Source organism: Adelges cooleyi, unplaced genomic scaffold (genome assembly GCF_023614345.1).
Source record: "Adelges cooleyi isolate 19-005CV unplaced genomic scaffold, UGA_ACOO_1.1 ACOO_flye_CR_arks_rails_tigmint_CR_PRNA_8, whole genome shotgun sequence".
Taxonomy (NCBI): domain Eukaryota; kingdom Metazoa; phylum Arthropoda; class Insecta; order Hemiptera; family Adelgidae; genus Adelges; species Adelges cooleyi.
The window spans coordinates 5,054,294-5,072,871 of record NW_026096513.1 but is presented as its reverse complement, the minus strand read 5'-3'; the positions used below and the strand labels follow the sequence as shown (position 1 = coordinate 5,072,871).

At 29.8% G+C, this 18,578-nt stretch overlaps 2 protein-coding genes across 2 annotated transcripts; one reads left to right on the top strand and one right to left on the bottom strand.

Moving 5' to 3' along the window:
• The first annotated feature begins 859 nt into the window (after positions 1 to 859).
• On the top strand, positions 860 to 3,828 carry LOC126845836 (uncharacterized). Its single transcript, XM_050584769.1, has 2 exons — positions 860 to 2,030; positions 3,607 to 3,828. Exons 1-2 carry the CDS (start codon positions 934 to 936, stop codon positions 3,746 to 3,748), a joined length of 1,239 nt encoding a protein of 412 aa, XP_050440726.1. The 5' UTR covers positions 860 to 933; the 3' UTR covers positions 3,749 to 3,828.
• A 2,866-nt stretch (positions 3,829 to 6,694) lies between these two features.
• LOC126845805 (uncharacterized) lies at positions 6,695 to 10,533 on the bottom strand. The gene is made up of 7 exons (XM_050584714.1): positions 10,429 to 10,533; positions 8,367 to 9,122; positions 8,203 to 8,266; positions 7,984 to 8,083; positions 7,780 to 7,899; positions 7,262 to 7,420; positions 6,695 to 6,854 (listed from the first exon to the last, which is right to left on the bottom strand). The coding sequence occupies exons 2-7, from the start codon at positions 9,100 to 9,102 to the stop codon at positions 6,789 to 6,791; spliced, it is 1,245 nt and encodes a 414-aa protein (XP_050440671.1). The 5' UTR covers positions 9,103 to 9,122; positions 10,429 to 10,533; the 3' UTR covers positions 6,695 to 6,788.
• Between the last annotated feature and the right edge of the window lie 8,045 nt (positions 10,534 to 18,578).

The window sequence follows — 18,578 nt, the reverse complement described above, 5'->3', positions numbered from 1 at the left end:
CTATCATGTCTCAGAGTGTGGCCTAGCTATTGGAACGATTAAATAACCTAAAAACCTAATCGACATAATATCTTAAAATTCAGTTGTATTTTAGTAAATTAGTTACTGAATATATTTTTTTTTATACATCCAAACATATTACGCGCAAGCGACTATTTATATCGTTATCGTTTTTAACAGATTATTATATCATCTATTATTATACAAATAATAATATGTACCTACATACTTACAATATGTAACGAAAAGAATGAAAATTTATCAATTTTACGATGCCTGAATTAAGTAATAAAATAATTTCTAATCAAACGGACATGGTAAACAAATAATATTGTATAAAAAAAAATGTAATTACATCTGAATTAATTGGATGCATATGGTTTATCATAACTTACATATTCTGCATTTATAAAACACATGAAATTGTTTACTTTAGCTTTTGTGATATACATAGGTACTGTTTAAATGTATTGAAGCATAACGCGTTTATAGCTGTTACTAAGTGATTTCTACAATATTTATCGATAATAATATTAAGTCACCTTTGTCGACTTAGTTCTTATTAAGTAACTCCGGTGTTCCATTTATATTACAATATTACTACAATGTACAATTAATGTTACATTTTTTTAGAAAAACAAAAACGATGATTGTTACATCTGAAATAAGGAATTATTTTCCAAACAGTATTTTGTTAGTCTTGTTTGAAACTCAATAAACACTTGCTGCAACAGTACTTATTGGCTTTGCTAAAACACTATTTACTTATCACCAGATAGCATACGCGTTAGCAAACAGCAGATTAGAACAACAAAAATAGGAAGTTGAAAAAAAAAATGTAAGCGCATTGCGAGTTTTGTCGTTTAGTAGAGCATATAATTTTTTTTCAAAAGGTATACCGACTACAAAGTGTTTTTTCTTAAAAAAAAAATAATGAACACGTATACCATTTTTGTATTTTTCATGTTTTATTCGAACGTTTACAGCGTTTCTCCGAAAAACAATGGAAAAATACCCTCGACCGCTAGTTTAGACCGGGAAACGATCAGAGAACTTTTAAAAGACCAAGAGGCTAATTCGGAATGGAGTCATATTTTAAGTAGAAATATTTCATTCAAGAATACATACGAGCCACTGAAGGAGTACATTGATACTAACGGCGATTCTTCCGAAGAAATTCAACACATTAACGTGCTCAACGTGTTGCAGAAATATGCCGAAGACGATGTGATGAATAAGAAAGTAAGTATCGACGTTATACGTGGCTTAGTCGAAGACGCTACCGACTTTGCCGGGTTGATGGATACCAACTTGTATGCAATGTTAATTCTCAATGACTTGCTACTTTACTGCAGCAGCTTTAACGGTGTTATGTGTGAAGAAGAAATCATCGATATTGAAAACAACGTGATACGCTGTACAACGGCTAATGACAATCACCATATGAAATTCAACCTGACCACAAACGAGGGTACAATAAAATTTCGGGTAACGGGCAATTTACTGCGAAACACACGGGAAACGGATTTTACGTGGACGAGTATAATAGGAAAAATGACCAACCTAGATATCTATTACCGTATTCGTCGAGGGGAATTCAACGACATATTCAACACCAGCGGGACGGTCAAACCTTTAGTCATTGATTTATACGAGGTTATGACTATTCTTATTTTTACAATAAGAAGTATTGATAAAAAGTTGCAAGGAGCGTGCGTGGCTCACGAGGGCGATTTTGTGAACAAATACGAATTCCTAGTCGATGAACTCGACAAAGAATTCGACCATTTAAACAAGGACGTGAATACAAACAAAGCAACCATAGCTATTTGGAAATTGGTTAACAGATATCTTTCAGAATCCGAAGACTCGTCGGAGCTAACTAACAGCGATGGTTTAGAAGAAACTGACTATCTTAACGGGATAGCTGAAATCATTCCTAACGCCCCGTTTCTCATACAACAAGTAAAATTTACAAATGAAAACCATACGATTTTATTGGACCTAGCGCATGGCGAAGAAGAAAATAGGTAAATTACCACTGATAGAAAATATAAGTTTAAAAAAAACTAGTACAGTGGAGTCAGGGAATAGTGGGGATGGGATCATTAGGGGTCTACACGAATTTTTATAACCGAAAGTGATAAAACTGCTTTTAAATAAATGCTTACATGCCAATCTGTGAATAGAAGGTGAAATAATAAGTTTATGTTCTTATTGGTACAATAAGAAAGTATTATACATAAGTGAGTAGTAGTAGTAAGTAAGGGAGGTTCAGTGTTTATAGATAAAAATACAAATATCGATAAAATCATTGTAACTAATAACAATTATGTGCTTAAACATTTTTTTAGAATTAGGGTGGATACAATTAGGGTTGATCTCCGTCTATAAAAATGTATTGCCATGTATCGTAATCAATAACATAATGAAATATTTTTCATTACCTGTAGTCTGTTGATTTATTTACACATAGCAAGCTAGAAACTGACTACGGTAAAAGTGTATATTGCCCTTTTTATTTTTAGTTTCCTTAATTAAAAAAAAAAAATTTAATCAAATAACTGTATGTTGTGATATAGTTTTATTCTAGATCTACCTTAGGTCTAATTTATAGAACAGGAAACGGATTTGTGATATTTTTTTGGTTCGTCAATGTTTATAGGTAGTTAGTTTAAAGAATATTCCGTATAAATTAAACTATTTTTAAAAAAAATAATAAAGCGCTGTAACTTTAAGTTATAAAATGTGTGTGAAACTTTTACGCATTTTTCTCGATTTCGAAGGGAAGGGGTGCCCTTTTTGCTCAATAAAGTACAGGTGGACTACGGGAATAGGGCCAGGAATAGGAAGGTTAGATAAGCTCATTCGACCCGTCAAATAATGCCGTTTAGTTATCACTATGGCGCAGTAGAGTGTCGTTCACCGTGTGTTTGCGTACGACGCGTTTGTGAAAAACAATGAATTCAAATGTATTTGATTTAAAATTGGAAATAGAAAATTATTATGTGAACCGTTTTAATCAGAGATGGACAAAATGGATAACATTCCAGTAATCCCAAATTTTTGGATTACGGATTTTTTTTTATTTCAGTAGTCTAACACTAAGGATTATCATTAGTTGTATACCAATAATTAAAAACATTGTTTTTAAATAACAATTATATTTGTTAAATTAAAAATGTATTTGAATTATTGCTTACTTCGATAAGCGATAAGAGATTATAGAATATAGATAAATTATGAGAGATAAGACACAAAATATGAGTGATAAGAGATAACAAATACATGAATAAATGTTTTTCCATATAATTTACAAAACTATTTTCCACTCATTCTCCATCAATTCATATTATAATAATAAAATAACCGTTTAATTATTAAAAAATTCTATAATTAGTAGATTTTTACTACTGCCTACTTACTTTGAAATAGATAGTTTCTGTTGAACAAATAGATGTTGGGTATTAATTTATATTATTTCTCCACAGGACAAATCCAAAAATATAATTTAATATACAGTATCATGATAATTGATAGATACAACTAGATAAAATAAAATGTCTTAACAATTATTGTTGAACATCAATAACTCTTTATTTTCAGACGTTTCACGGATGCCACGATTCGGACATTATCATTTAGCACATCTTGTGAAAATAGTTCGGACGATGAAGTTCTAGACAAACAAGATTCTGATGATTATTGTTTTAAAGGAACGGCCGTTGTTAATGTTACATTGTCTTGAATATTTTTCAAGTTCAATTACTATTTTATGATTATATATAAAAGTGCATTTTATAATAAAGTTACAAAATCAGTTACAATAAAGACACTTCATATAAAAATGTTTACAGTTTAATATGTTTACTTGAAATTATTTATAAACTTCAAATTAAACTCAATTTGGTTTGCATGTGTTGTAACTTTAATACAAATGTAATGAATATAAAATATATTTTATAATGTAATGGATAGTAAAAAAAAATATATATTTACATTATACCTAATAAAATTGTTGTATATAGCTAGGAAAAAAAACTATTTCTGGTGATCAGTGTACACATTATTTACAGATTGGTTTTTAGATGGTAAACTGTCACATAAACCAGATATTGCAGTTTACTTTTTTGGAAACCTATTGCTAAATCGCCATAACCTCAATTTCTGGTGTCCGGTTGAGAATTAAATAAGTAGCTTTTAATTAAAATAACAAGCATCGGGTAACCTAAATAATTCCAAAGTGTTTAAATTAAAGCTTAAACACTAATCATTTGCGTGCAGTTTCAATTTTAAAATTTAATTTCATCAATTCCTTTATTAATCTTTTCCGAAAATTGCGTGACAGCAATGTGTGTTTACTTAAATTATTTTGGTCTATGTGTATGTGTAAATGGTTATAAAATAAAATTCCACGTCGACACATGTTATTTAAAATCAAGTTGTCTATACGAAATTGTCTTTAAAAAATATATCTACAAGTCAGTTATACACAAAATAATGTTGAGTAATCTGCGTAATAAAGTGGTATCTCGGTGCTAATAATATATATTAATTCATTCCGATCATAATCTTTCCCTCCACGCCGTATGCGAAGCCCAAATTGTAGAAGCACCTGCCAAAAAATTCATCGACGTAACAATCAAATTCGTTTTTTACATATTCCACCATAGTCGTTTCCTTCGGTATCAGCTGGTGTTTCTTTTTGTGCTTAAGATCATCATTAAATTTCTTTATTGTCCATTCTGTGTATTGCGGAATGATGCAATGTTTGCGGGTATACACGTATATATTCTTTATATATACTTCCAAGATATATTCACTAATGGTTTTTATTTCGAGATCTACAACGTCCACGTTGATACCTTGTGCCGACAATTTTGCAGACGTTTTCGGCCCTAAATTCAAAGTGTACTCGGTCAATTTTTCCACGGCGATCATTACATTGTATTTAGGTTTCAATTGTGGCCCTATCGAGTAAACAAAGTCCAACGCGTCTTTCATGCATTGAAACCTCGGTGACACGCTGTGGAGTTTGATCAGCAGCGAACGGAAACAATCGTAATAGCTTGAATAATCTTGAACCGAAAGGTCGTATCTGTTTTTTTCGTTTTGGCAAACCCGTGTTAAAATTTTTATGAGAAGCTTGTACTTATAAATAACCTCACTGTACTTACACATGAGCAATGTCATGATCTCCTCGTGCCTTGCCAGGACGTTGGATTCGTCTATAGGTTTCCGGTTCGACGATATCGCTTCGAGTATTGCGGACATGGGATCCGAGACATCTTTGCCATTTTTTATTAAGATTTTCACGTTGTGCATGTCATCTCGCCATCCAACATGCTGCAGCAACATGTTTAACTTGTTAGCTAGTTCCACTTTTAATTCGCTCACATAATCCGACACAACGCGTGTAAAACTAAATACAGCGACCCAAACTAGAATTAACATCAATGTATGCAAAATATGCATTATTTTAGCTAAGAAAATAAAACACAATAGTACTGTTATCGAGAAAACCATCAACTAAATCGCTTAGAGTTCGAGAAATTAGATTAAAATTTGCATTTATTTAGTTCTTTGTTTAAATAAGCTAACACTATTTGCCAACAATATTAGCGTCAAGCTCTTGATTTACATGCACGTGTTACATCGATTATGTTATGTGGAGAGATAGTTTAGTTTACATTTTTCTTAAAATAATTAATTTGATTCCAATTGAATTCGACACAACCCAAAAACGGCATGGCCAACTGGTATAATCCTATCAGGAGGTGATTATGTTGTTACAATGTACCGATAGAAATAAAATAGTAAAACCAATGACCAAAAAGGTCATTGATTATAACAACCCACTGAAATTGATCCTCCAAGGATATATTCTTAGACGTATAAGTAGATACATATAACAAAAGCTAGAAGGAAGGAAGCGTCTACAACATGGCTACATCTACATAAACAATCATTTTTTTATTATTTGCCTTTATATGTTTTAACAAACAAGAATGCAAAGTATCTCATACACGTAAACGAACGACGAACGCGTGAATAGAACGACAATCAGTACTGTAATGAATATCTACAAATGTATTGTTAATATGTAATATTATTATGTATTTATGTATAATGAATATTAATATTTTTTTCAAAATTGTATTACTATGTATTTATTCGTGGGATTTCCTCAATATAATATGATGTGCATATTGATATTTCCACGTTACAGTCTGATAGAATATGTTCGCTTTTAAGATGTTACTAAAAGAATTATTTTTAAAATTAAATGCTCATACATATTTATTTACGTTTTTAAAGACTTAAGTCCTAGACGATGCTCTTTTGAAGATTAGCAGCTTACAATTCCAGAACGAAAAACATCAATTCAGTTTTTTTTTTAATGTTAAAGACATGCATTAATCAAAATTAAAAAAACATTTAAAAAAATTCGGTTTAAAAGAAAACGTATTTTACCCAACTTGTAACAAATAAATAGCATAACGTCATGTTAAAAATAACTCGACAAATTAAATAATGAGAAAAAATGTATTTTATATTAAACATACAATATTGCTTTAATCTATTTATTAGTGTTATAGAACTTATTCTGTTTTCGTGTGATCAATAATAGCTAGTATAATAAAACTATAATTATATATATAATAGCTAATAGCTAAGTATAGTAAAACTCCAATGCATATTGTTTTATCTTCATGAAAATATGATGTTGCAACCTATAGTATTAATAGTATAATTTTTCTTAAAATGCTCTTCGCATATTTGTGATTTTAATTTTGTTCGGATAATTTCTTCTTTAATAGTACGGATATAATAGAATACGCCATATGTAACACCTAAAAACAAATAATCATTTATGTAAATTGTGAAATATACACTTTATAAGGTAAAATAATATGATTGTTGATTAATGAAGAAAACTCTGTCGTAGAGAATAAGAACAGTGCCATTTGCATCTAACGAAATTAACTAATACTCAAATCAAACTAATATTTTAAATGCTAAATAAAAATAGTACTATTTACATTTTAAATTTTGGTAAAACACAATAAAAGTTTTATCTCTTTTTAGTAATTTGTTGTTTTTAATTAGCGATTATGTTGTAATTAAGCTGTCATGATTAAATAAAAAATAACAAAAAAAAGTTCCCGTTGAGATCACATAATGGTGAAAGAGCTCAGTTTTTGTGCTGTTTTGGTTGGGTTTATTCGCAATGCATAAAATACATAATACAAATACATACACTTGTAAAAATCTTTAAATCAACGTTCTTCATCGGTGTTATCATAATCGTTTTCATATTAACACTGTTCATAGTCATTGACAACAACACCAGCTTTTGGAAAGACAAATCTTGATCTAACCAATTACAACTGTACAATGAGAAATTCATCGAGTTTACCTGTAACCAAATAAGGTATTTTATTTTGTATTATAATTTAAATAGTTAAAATACGCTTGACAGTTGTATTTTTAAACATCGCGATGAAATAATAGGCAGAAACAATAGTTATAAAAATTAAAATATGTTATTATATTTATCTTAGACCATTTTTTTTATAGATTACAACGATTTGATAGAATTGCATGCATATATAATATGTAAATTTGTCTGTTTATCGTGTTTACAACGAGCTGCCCATTTCGTTTTCGCCACAATTTGAGCATTGTACTTCTTTTAGTCACAGTGTACAAAATTATACATATATTATGCATATAGACAAAAAGTGTAAGATAAATACAAAATATTTCCGCCAATACCTCATTGTCTACAAGTCCGCAAATTTTAGTTAAGAGGAACAACCGCAGCACGCTGAACATCGCAGTACTTAAATATTTCATCGAAGTTGCAGACATAATCGGCATCCCGTTAAAATAACTCTATAATAATAATAATATATATATATATATATATTCAATATCAAAATGCTTACTCAAAGATAAAAGTTATTACTACAGTATTACCGCTATATAGGCATAGGTCGCACAAACTAGTATACAAGCAGCAATTCCAATCTGCGCTACTATTATTGGTCGGATAGTATAAAAAAAGTCTTTCATTACTCTACAAAAACATCCGGGCAAATATAAAACAAATTAAATTTGAAACTGCGCAATGCAATTTATAAAGAAATATGTATATATTATATTTTTATGAATACATTTTATAATAAATTAACTTACGATATCACTTTCGTGTGATCCGAAATAATCGTTTTGAATTTTTCTATTAACGTTACTGATTCGTCTGATAAATACAAGTAGACAAATAGTTTTAATTTAGGCATAAAACAAATATATCTGAGTACACTGTACACGTAGACAGTTAGGTGTACTTGATTACATACTTTCGATTTTTTCGTATCCCAACGAGCTGTACGCCGAAGCGATTGTTTTCAGGTGTGCTATAATCGACCAACAGAAAATAATCAGCACCGAATCGAAAATTATAAATCCAATTACAGATTGCGTAAATATAACGGCTTCGATAATGTAAATGATTGGAAACAGCTTGTTATACAGGTCGATTTTGAACGGGTAAGGCAGAACGTTGATGACGCTGTTTCGGTATGTGACCAAGTCGCCGTCTGCATTTTTCACTGTAAAATCAGTTATGAACACCGGGTTGCCCAACCAAATAATAAGTATCAAACAAAATGCTATTGAGTATATGTTTGTAATCATCACGGTCTTTCTTTTATAATCATTCACTATGTCCGTTTTGGAATAGTTGTAAGACAAGAAATCGTCCCGCATTATTTCAAAACATTTCCAAATAACGTCGGATTTCTGACCGACCCGAATGGCGTTCAGCAAAGTGTTAATGGCCCCTACTAATAGCATACAACAGTTTAGCCTCTGGTTGAAGTCGTTTGTCCAAGCAATGAAACCGATCACACAGAAAATCACAATTATCACGTGCAACGGCGTGACTAAAATGTGAGCCAATTGATAAATATTGCATCCCCATAACGTAGTTGAGCCCTCAGATTTAACTGGATTCAACACTTGATAGAGACCGGTCATTTTTAGCAACCTAACGTTAGTGATAAACGATTTGTCGTCATTTTTGTGGTTTGCCATTTCTCGGTGTTTTTTTTTATCTAAAACAAAAAAAAAAAAACAAATCATATTCGGTTATAGAGTTCATATATATATTAATATTAATATGTTATTTCAATTAAATCGATTCCATTTAGTTGCTATTGGTAAAAACTATTAATTGAATTTTACTCAACTCTATATTATAATATACAATATAGAAAATATAACAGAAAAAAAATCAAAATTCTAATATCATCATACTCGTATTTTATACTTAAAATATACTTATGTTAATTAAAATGCAATATGTTTGACAAACACTGCTTGGGCGAGTAAGGAAATGTACAAAATATATTTAATGTAAATACATAGTACTAGGTAAATCGTTGGACTAGAAACGAACAAAAACCAAAAATAATAGTAGACCTAGATTTTATAGTTTAACTAAGGTAGTAATTGTTTTATTATTTTGTTAGAATTTTAAACAGGTTTTTTTAATTTTTTTTATTGATTGCTTTTGTATTACACTTTATAGCAAAAAAAAAAAAAGTAGAAGGTTAATGTAATATTACTGTGCTACATTCACTACTCACAATTCATTTCCTAAGAATAACCGCACCTTACGGGTTGAACTTTTCGGCCAAATAAGAAAATTAAGGAAATCATATAAAGAACAAATAATTATGGGGCCTACGTGTGATCAGATCTTACAGAAAAAACTCTCACGCCAAAAAGTAAAGCTACAACAGAGTAATCTGATTACAATAATTTTTTTCTGTGAAAATAAGAACATTTGCTTATGTGGGTGTGTGGACTAAGATTTTAAAAATTTGATTTCTAAGCCCAATATAAGAGTTTAAATATAACGAATAAGTAATTTAAACAATGTTCAAAATAAATTGACATAATGGTGATTCAACAGTTTTCCAAAGTATGCGACAAAACAACAGAAATTAATCCTAGCACCTTATAGAACCATTTGTAAACAATTAAGTAATAACATTTGTCGTGAGCTTTTTCAAAAGTGTAATTATACAAATGTATTGAACTTATTCGTCATTTTAGACTACGATCTTTTTGCATTATAGATTAAATGTAATCAGAAAATAGATTGTACCTATAGTACAAAATAATAATAATTGTCTTCAAGAGTAATATGACTTTTTCAGATTCATAGACCGTTTGGTAAAATTATCGATACAGTGGTTAAAATAATTACTAACATAAATAACATAACCTTTTTTTTATACCAATATTAGGTCTATACCAAATCTAGTAAATAATTTTCTTATTAATAGTAGTTGGCAATATAATTTTTAAAATCAACTTTAGATGAACAATTATTATAATTTTGGCTTATATTACCCGAATTATTATTTTACGTGTTTGTCGGTTTACAGTTCAATTGATATCCTTCTGATGATCTTGTATTACTTCTGTACTTCCGTTCAAAACATAACAACATTAAATTATAAAATGTACGTATTACTTTTGCTGTGACGTCGTAAGTTCTTGTTTAAACTGCTAAGGGGCTTCTGACAAAGGAATGATGTTACCACATTTGAAAACCATCGCTCAACAATGTCCTTACGTCTTATACAAATTTAGGACACCCGTCTAAGCTTAATTACACGGTTTACAGTATTCAAGATATCGTGTGTGTCATTCTAATAACCACATGTATTTAAATAAAACATATCATTATGGTCTTTGGCGATAAATTTACACGGGTGTGTTTCTAAGAACATACCACAAACCCTTGTTTTACTATGTTGAATTTGAGTGAAACAACTCACACTATTTCTAAGAAGAAAGTAATTACATAGCAATATATATTTATGTCTTATACAAATTTAGGACAACTGTATATGATTAATTACAGGTTAACGGTATTTAAGATATTATGTGCGTCACTCTGTTAACCACATTTGTAAAAAAGACATATAATTAAGTTCTTTTTCGATTGATTTTACATACCCACGGTACGTTTACTAAGAACACCAAAACAACCCCTTATTTTACTATTAAAAACTGTTTGTATATTCGATTGTGTGACACAATTCACACAAGCGTTTACAAACAAAACAAATCAATCGCAATGTATGTCTTTTATCCGCTTTTAGGTCGGCATAACCTACACCATTGCCATCACTGTTGAGAACAGTCTTGTTAAAACTAATCTTCTACATACACCGCTATAACACGTTGTATAGCCATACACGAGCGGAATTTTTGATGGATTGAATCTTCGAGTCCGTTGAGGATTTGGTCAATGGGACCTTGACCATTATTTCTCGACTTATGTAAAAATAAAAATTCCACAGCTAAAAAAGGGAAGTGTTTAAATTTTTTTCAGATATTACATTAAATTTCTGAAAAATAATATTAAAGAACACTGTATGCTTTAGAATATTACATTTCATACATTTTTATATAAATAGAATATATACGTACATTTTAATGGAGATAAACGGTTGTTAATAATCTATAGATCATTTAATTAATTTGTAAAATTGCTAAATATAATTAGTGTAATGAAATATTTGTTTATATATTTTTTAACTATTCCATTTTACTTTGATGGATACAAATTAATCCTATCCTTTTACCTTATAGCCTTATTTTACGTTATTAACTTAAGAAGTTTATATTCAAACCAAATATTAAATCTATAGACCAATTATGACTTTATAATTTACCTAAAAAAAATTACTACAATTCAACTTTAATATCATAAGCAATTTTATAAACAAAAAGTTGTACACACTTTAAACTAGGTCACAAATATAAATTTGTGCAAATTTTAATTTTCTTGCAGGTCTCGTACCATACACTGCGTACATATTTTGAATAACAATGTTTTTAATATATTTTTTTTTTTAAATTGCAAGCCAAAAACATTTTTTAAAAATGTAAATTTGTTTCAGATATTACAATAAATTGCTCAAAATAATATTGAGAAATGCACTATTCACAATAATATTATATTAGACACATTTTTCTATTAAAATACACATAGATACATTTGAATAGGATTAAACGGTTGTTAATAATCAATAGATTATGTATTTAATTTGTTAACTACCAAAGATTTAATAAATATATTACACGTAATGAAATATTTGTTTATATATTTTTCAATTTTGCCATTATACTTTGATGGATACAAATTAGTCCTTTCCTTTTACCTCATCACTTAATATTATGTTAATAACTTAAAAAGCTTATAATCAAATCTAATATGAAATCAATAGGTTTATTATGTCTTACAATTTATCTGATAAATCTACTATTTTTTAACTTGAATATCGAAAGCAATTTTATAAAATAAAAACAGTATGGATAGTTGCGGAAATCGGTTATTTTTTATTTAAGCAATTAGGTTTTAGATTAGTACTCGTGTATGCCTATTAATTGGCACAACATAATGGTTGTCCTGCTATTATTTAATATTAAGACCTATTTAATATCCAACTAATTATTGATTCAGGAAGACGAGCGTTAGATGTCACCCCAATAATAATGAAATAATGTACCTATTATTTTCGATTGACCATTTCATACTTATTGTAGATTGTTAATTGTCAATAGCTTTGTAGTTACTAATACATAGTTACATACTTAATGCAGAACTGTCCTCTTGACCGTTTTGTGTCCAATTTCCACTAGTAGCCATCAGCTGTGCTTGGATGCCACAAAATCTAGCGGTACAAAATTTGTACTAGCTATTAGTTATTATTATTCAACTAAATTAAAAACTAAAATAATATTTATTTATAGCGTTTTGATGACACTTAGAGTTGTAAATGAACCTCTATGTTAAAATATGTAATTGTTTAAATATTTTAGCCTATATTGCATAATAATTGGAATTTACTTACTTAATATGGAATATTAAGTAACTTGCATAAAGTAGACAACAAACTTACTCATACGATAGCTTGTGTGACAATGAAGAAACGGTATCACATTTTTGCAAACAATATAGTAAACGTAATACATTAAATTATTTACCGTGTCCTATATACCATTTATACTCCACCTATCTCTTACATTTTTTATGGTATTGGAATAATATAGGTTCATAGTGCAACACCAGTATCGCAAAATAAACGCTATAGTAATAGTAATTAAATTTGCTTTGAGCAGCAAACCCTATAATCATGCAAGACGGTCGTAAAATATATTTTTTTTTCTATTTTGCCAAAGTGAAGAAACCTCTTTAGGTATATTGATTTAATTACACCTAGCTTTTACTTAATAATGAACATTTTGTTTTTCATTAGTCTCAATGCTTATTTAACTATACCCAGCTTGTACTTGATCATTAAGTTGACTGTACATTTATTTTATAGAAATCTGAATATTTCCGACATTTTTAAAAAAAAAAATTTTAATTAGTCCTGGTACTATTGAGGTACTGTTTTAGCACTACTTAAAAATGTATCTCAAGGAGTACTAGTAATATTATAGACTTTTACATGTTTAAATACAACTTTTCATAAAATGTTCAATTTTCTACAAATAAGAATTGTAACGAATCTATCAACTTTTTTTATTGATTTTAGGATAAGTATACCAAATATCTTATTATTAATAGACCTAGAGTACAACATAAGTTAATGCCACAAAAGTAAACTTCAAATGTTTAGAGAAATGACAATTTATGTATAATAATTTTACAATATTCAAGCAGGGTGCCCATACATATTTAATGGCACCTGGGGCCGTCGGCCTTGAATTCGAGGCACTGAAGGTCCGCTTCATGGCGTAGTCCATAATAAATAATGTAAATTCAACGTTCTAAAAAATTGTTTAAATTAATAATTACTAGTATGTATGCTGGTAGATTTTTTTATTGGTCGGCCTACTGACCGAAAATTTCCCATCTCTTCTAGGGGACAGAATTTATGTAGTTTGTTTTAGATTGTCATCGTTTATCTATATTACCTTTTAGTGTACACAAAGAATTTTCCATACAATTTGACAACTCTTAAAAAAAATTGAACAAAACATAATGTGTAATTTAGTTAGTGATTTTTTCTCGGTTTTGAAGGAGTAGGGATGAATTTTGTTTGGCTTAATTTAGTGAAATTTCTGATCTATAGACTTGCTACACGAAGAAATCAGTTCAACCGTTTAGAAGATGTCGTGGTCCAGACATACAAAACATATCGAAACACATCGTGGTAAAACCAACACGTTTTTAATTCCGCATTGAAACTTATAATAAACTACACCATTATTTGCTCGACTAAATCAAAGCCAATGACTTTTTGATTAAAGTTAATAATTGACTCAATTTATAAATTATCTTTTTTTATTCGAGTTTGGGCAATACATCAAATCTTATGGACAATCATTTTACCATCAAACGCCGTAATTAAAAAAAAAAAAAACGACGATATTGGTTAACAACAATCGCGATAACGACAATCGATGTCCACCATTGACGCAAATGGTGGAAGGGTGGCTGAAAGGGACTTAGGCCCCTCCCCAGATCAAATTCTCACTAAGGAAGTATTTTGATCTTCCCACGTGCTTAGTCAATACTGTGGGAGTCTTAAGTACCCCTTAAGACATTTGGGCTCTTGGAGCCCTTGAATGTAAATATATTACAATTTAACAATGTTAAAAATATTCGCAACATTTAAATTTACACAATAGGCATGAGACTAACAGATGAAGCATATAGTCTATGAGTACCTAAGCACTTGAAAATTTAATAAATTTACTCCTTCCCCTTTAAAACCGAGAAAATCTCCAATAAATTTACATATTTATCAACTTAAATTTAAAGAGCCGCATTTCAAAACGTGTTATTGTCATTTTTTAAGAAAACGAGTTGTACAGTATTTAGGTTTACTGTAAATGTCATCAGACATTAGATTTTTTTAATTTTATAACTCAAAACTAAAGATTTGTGGCAACAACTTAACTTAAAAAAAATGACATACATAATAATATTTTGTTCCAAAAATTAGTATTTTATTCAAAAGATTTAAAAAATATTTCTTAAAAGATTGGTTTTAATTTCTTTTTACTTTTTATCAATTATCATTACTTAAGCGATTTTCCCTTGTAAATTATTTAAACTGGCCTAGATATCTAGGTCTACTTGCTAATATCAGTAGGTAGGTATATATATTTTTTATTACATGCGTCGGTTCTCGTTGGCTAACCGCCGCAGCAACAGCCGTGCTGTTGCAACTGCAGCCACGGACAGGCGCAGCCGCCGCCTCAACAGCAACAGCCGTCAATGGTCATGCGTCGGCACTCGGCGCAAGAGAACCATCATTACAACGGCCGACGGTGCAGCAGCAGCAACAGCGGCGCGGCGGTGGCGACTTTTTGATGCGCAAGGATTCGACGTCGGACTTTTGTTGCGGATCGCCCGGCGGCGGATTCCACCAGAATTGGTCGCGCAAGAGCAGCTCGTCGTCCATGGCCAAGTATGCCGTTTTTTTTTTTAATTTTGGGTATACTTTCTGGGGGCAGGGTTTTTGACTAACTATGTAAAAATGCAAAATAAAATACACTCCTAGAGTAGTTGAGTGTTTTTTTTTTTGCAGTTCCTGTAGAATTTAAATTGAAATAAACATAACAAATATTATATAAAATATACGTTCACTTGTATGCACACAATAGTATACTTTAAGATTACCAATATTACGTTAAACAATTTTTATTAGAAACAAAGACGGCCATTTCGATTGTGATTTCTGTTTAAAATCGTTTACATACAAGTTAAAACTGGAAGAACACGAGTGCGTGCATACCGGTGAAAAACCATTGAAATGCACCTTCTGTGAAAAATCTTTTCGAACCAACAGACGCATCATGGCGCATATGCGCGTGCATACCGGCGAAAAACCATTCAAGTGCTGGGTCTGCGGATTATCGTTTGGCCGTGTGTCGAGCCTCAAGAAACACAAGTTCGCGCACACCGACAAGAGACCATTTAAATGTAGGGAATCTGTGAAAAATCTTTTGAAAAAAGACATTACCTCGCGGCGCATAATCGGGTTCACAGCGGTGAGAAACCGTATAAATGCTCGGTCTGCGAAAAAGCGTATCGCGTTAAAAAGTACCTCAAAAACCACGAGCGCGTACATACCGTCGAGAAATAGTACGAATCAAGCCTAACCTAATCTAATGTTTGCTGCTGTAACTGTATTGTTTTTGCTTTAATTTGTATTTATCTTTAAACCAACATTTATTTTTTTGTGTATATGTCTAATAACAGTAACTATACAGCGTGATTCAATGAATATAAATCAATCAAAATCTTAGAAGATATTTAATTTCGTTAAATTATTCTTTTTCATACTTTTATACTTAATGATTCGGCCAATTTAATTAATGTATTTCCTTAAAATTTAACACTATCTATAATATGTGTAAAAACCTTATGAAATTAATGTTTTTAAACGGGAACGTACCTATATATTTTATTGACTTTTCAAGTTTAAAGTAATTTGCACAAGTCTTTTTCAAAATATTTCTGGTTTATGCTTTTATAACTATAATGATTCGCCCATTCCAATTTATTTTTGATTCAACTCTGTTCTCTATATGTGTTAAAATATTATCACCTTTATGTTATTAAACGAGAACGTATATATTTTATTAAGTATTTGTAAGTTTAAAATAATTTTCTAAAAATGTTGAGTGGCCAACGATTACCACTTATGGAAATTAACCTTTAAAGTTGTTGAAAATTAAAATTTAGAAAGGGAGGACGAGTGCAGTGAAGTATTTGTTTTATATTTTTGCATCACTCTACCATCTCACTCCACCTCCCGTCTTAAATTTTAAATGTAACTGTCCAAAAATGGTTATCGACCAGTCAAATGGTTAAGAAAAATATTCTTACTTTAAAAAGTTGAGAGCATATTTATGGTCATATGGTTATACATAAGACATGAAGTTATATAGATAAGAAATATATCAAAAGAATATTTTTAAATAACTTATCTGTAATGTAACAATTCGTGTTACTCTATTTAAGGTTTTTTTGTTAATGAAAGTTGTATACATAAAAAAACGTAGGCAGCGGGTTGCTAAATAATTATTTTAGTTCCTATTATTTATAATATAAATTACATGAACTTTTTTTACTTTGTTTCAAGTTACTGTTAAGGTTTATATTGATTAAGTTTAAGTTGATCAATATACGAATAAGAAAAAATTGTCAATTTGTTTTGAAAATTTATTTTGTTTGATATAGTTATTGGTGGAAATATTAAAACCATTCTAACTAATGAACATTAATCACATATCGGTTGAGTTTTAATAACGTTGACGCCTTTGTTCTCCCGGTCAGTAGGTCGATCAATAATAAAATCTACAAGCATACATACGAGTAATTATTAATGAAAACAATTTTCTTGGAACGTTGAATTTACATTATTTATTATGGGCTATGTCATAATGCAGAAACCCAGTGCCTCAAATTCAAGGCCGAGGGTCCCGGTGCTATCAAATATTTATGGACACCCTGCTTGAATATTGTAAAAAGAAATACACATAAGCTGTTACAATATTATATTTAAACACTTCATAGTTTTTATTAATACTGACTTATGTTGTACTCGGATATCTAGGTCTATTAAACATTAGATATTTGGTCACTCAGTTTCTATCCTAAAATCTTTAAAAATATTGATAAATTTATTATATCTAATTCATAGTCATTTAGATTTAATATATCCTATTTAAAATACAAATCACGAGCAATTGAATCAATTCCTGACACATTCATGATGATATTTATTACAAAATTACTTTATAAACAGATTTTCGTGGGTCCTTATAACTTTTTTGCAAGTTTTTCAAATAACTTGGAGTATGTAATCATCTGATGTGGCAGCGTTGGTTATTTATGGTCTGTTAAGTTTGCATGGTGATGTATTAGTCCACATCATAACGTTGCATAGTTGTTAAGACTATTACAAAATTCATCAAAATCAATTACAACCATTAATTAATTTAGAGGTGAATTACAATTTATTAAGTTTTAACGTTTTCTATTTATTTATATTAAACAACAATCTTTTTAAACTATTGTATACATTTATATCAAACAATTAAATTACAATCCAAACAAGAACAAATACAAATGATTAACAAGAATGTATGAACTTTTCTTTTTGTTATTTTACTTATATCGACGATTGTTTGTTTTTTTTTATCATCACTGACAATACTGAATAACACATATTTATCACCTGCAACATACATTTTATTGCATGGTATGTACATGAAAAATTATTAATTAAAGTACATAATACATAAGATAACCGAAGCGAATTTTCATCTATTCTATACAGGGTTTTCCACAATGTTTCGAAAAATAAAACAACTTTTGTTCTAGTGAATATTTTAAAATAAATTTTAAGAAATTAATTTATACTCAGTTGTGCTAAGAGCACCATATTTATTACTGCACTTAACTATTTTACTTGATTAAATAACTTGATGGGAGGTGGAGTGTGGTAGGGTAAGCGCATAGA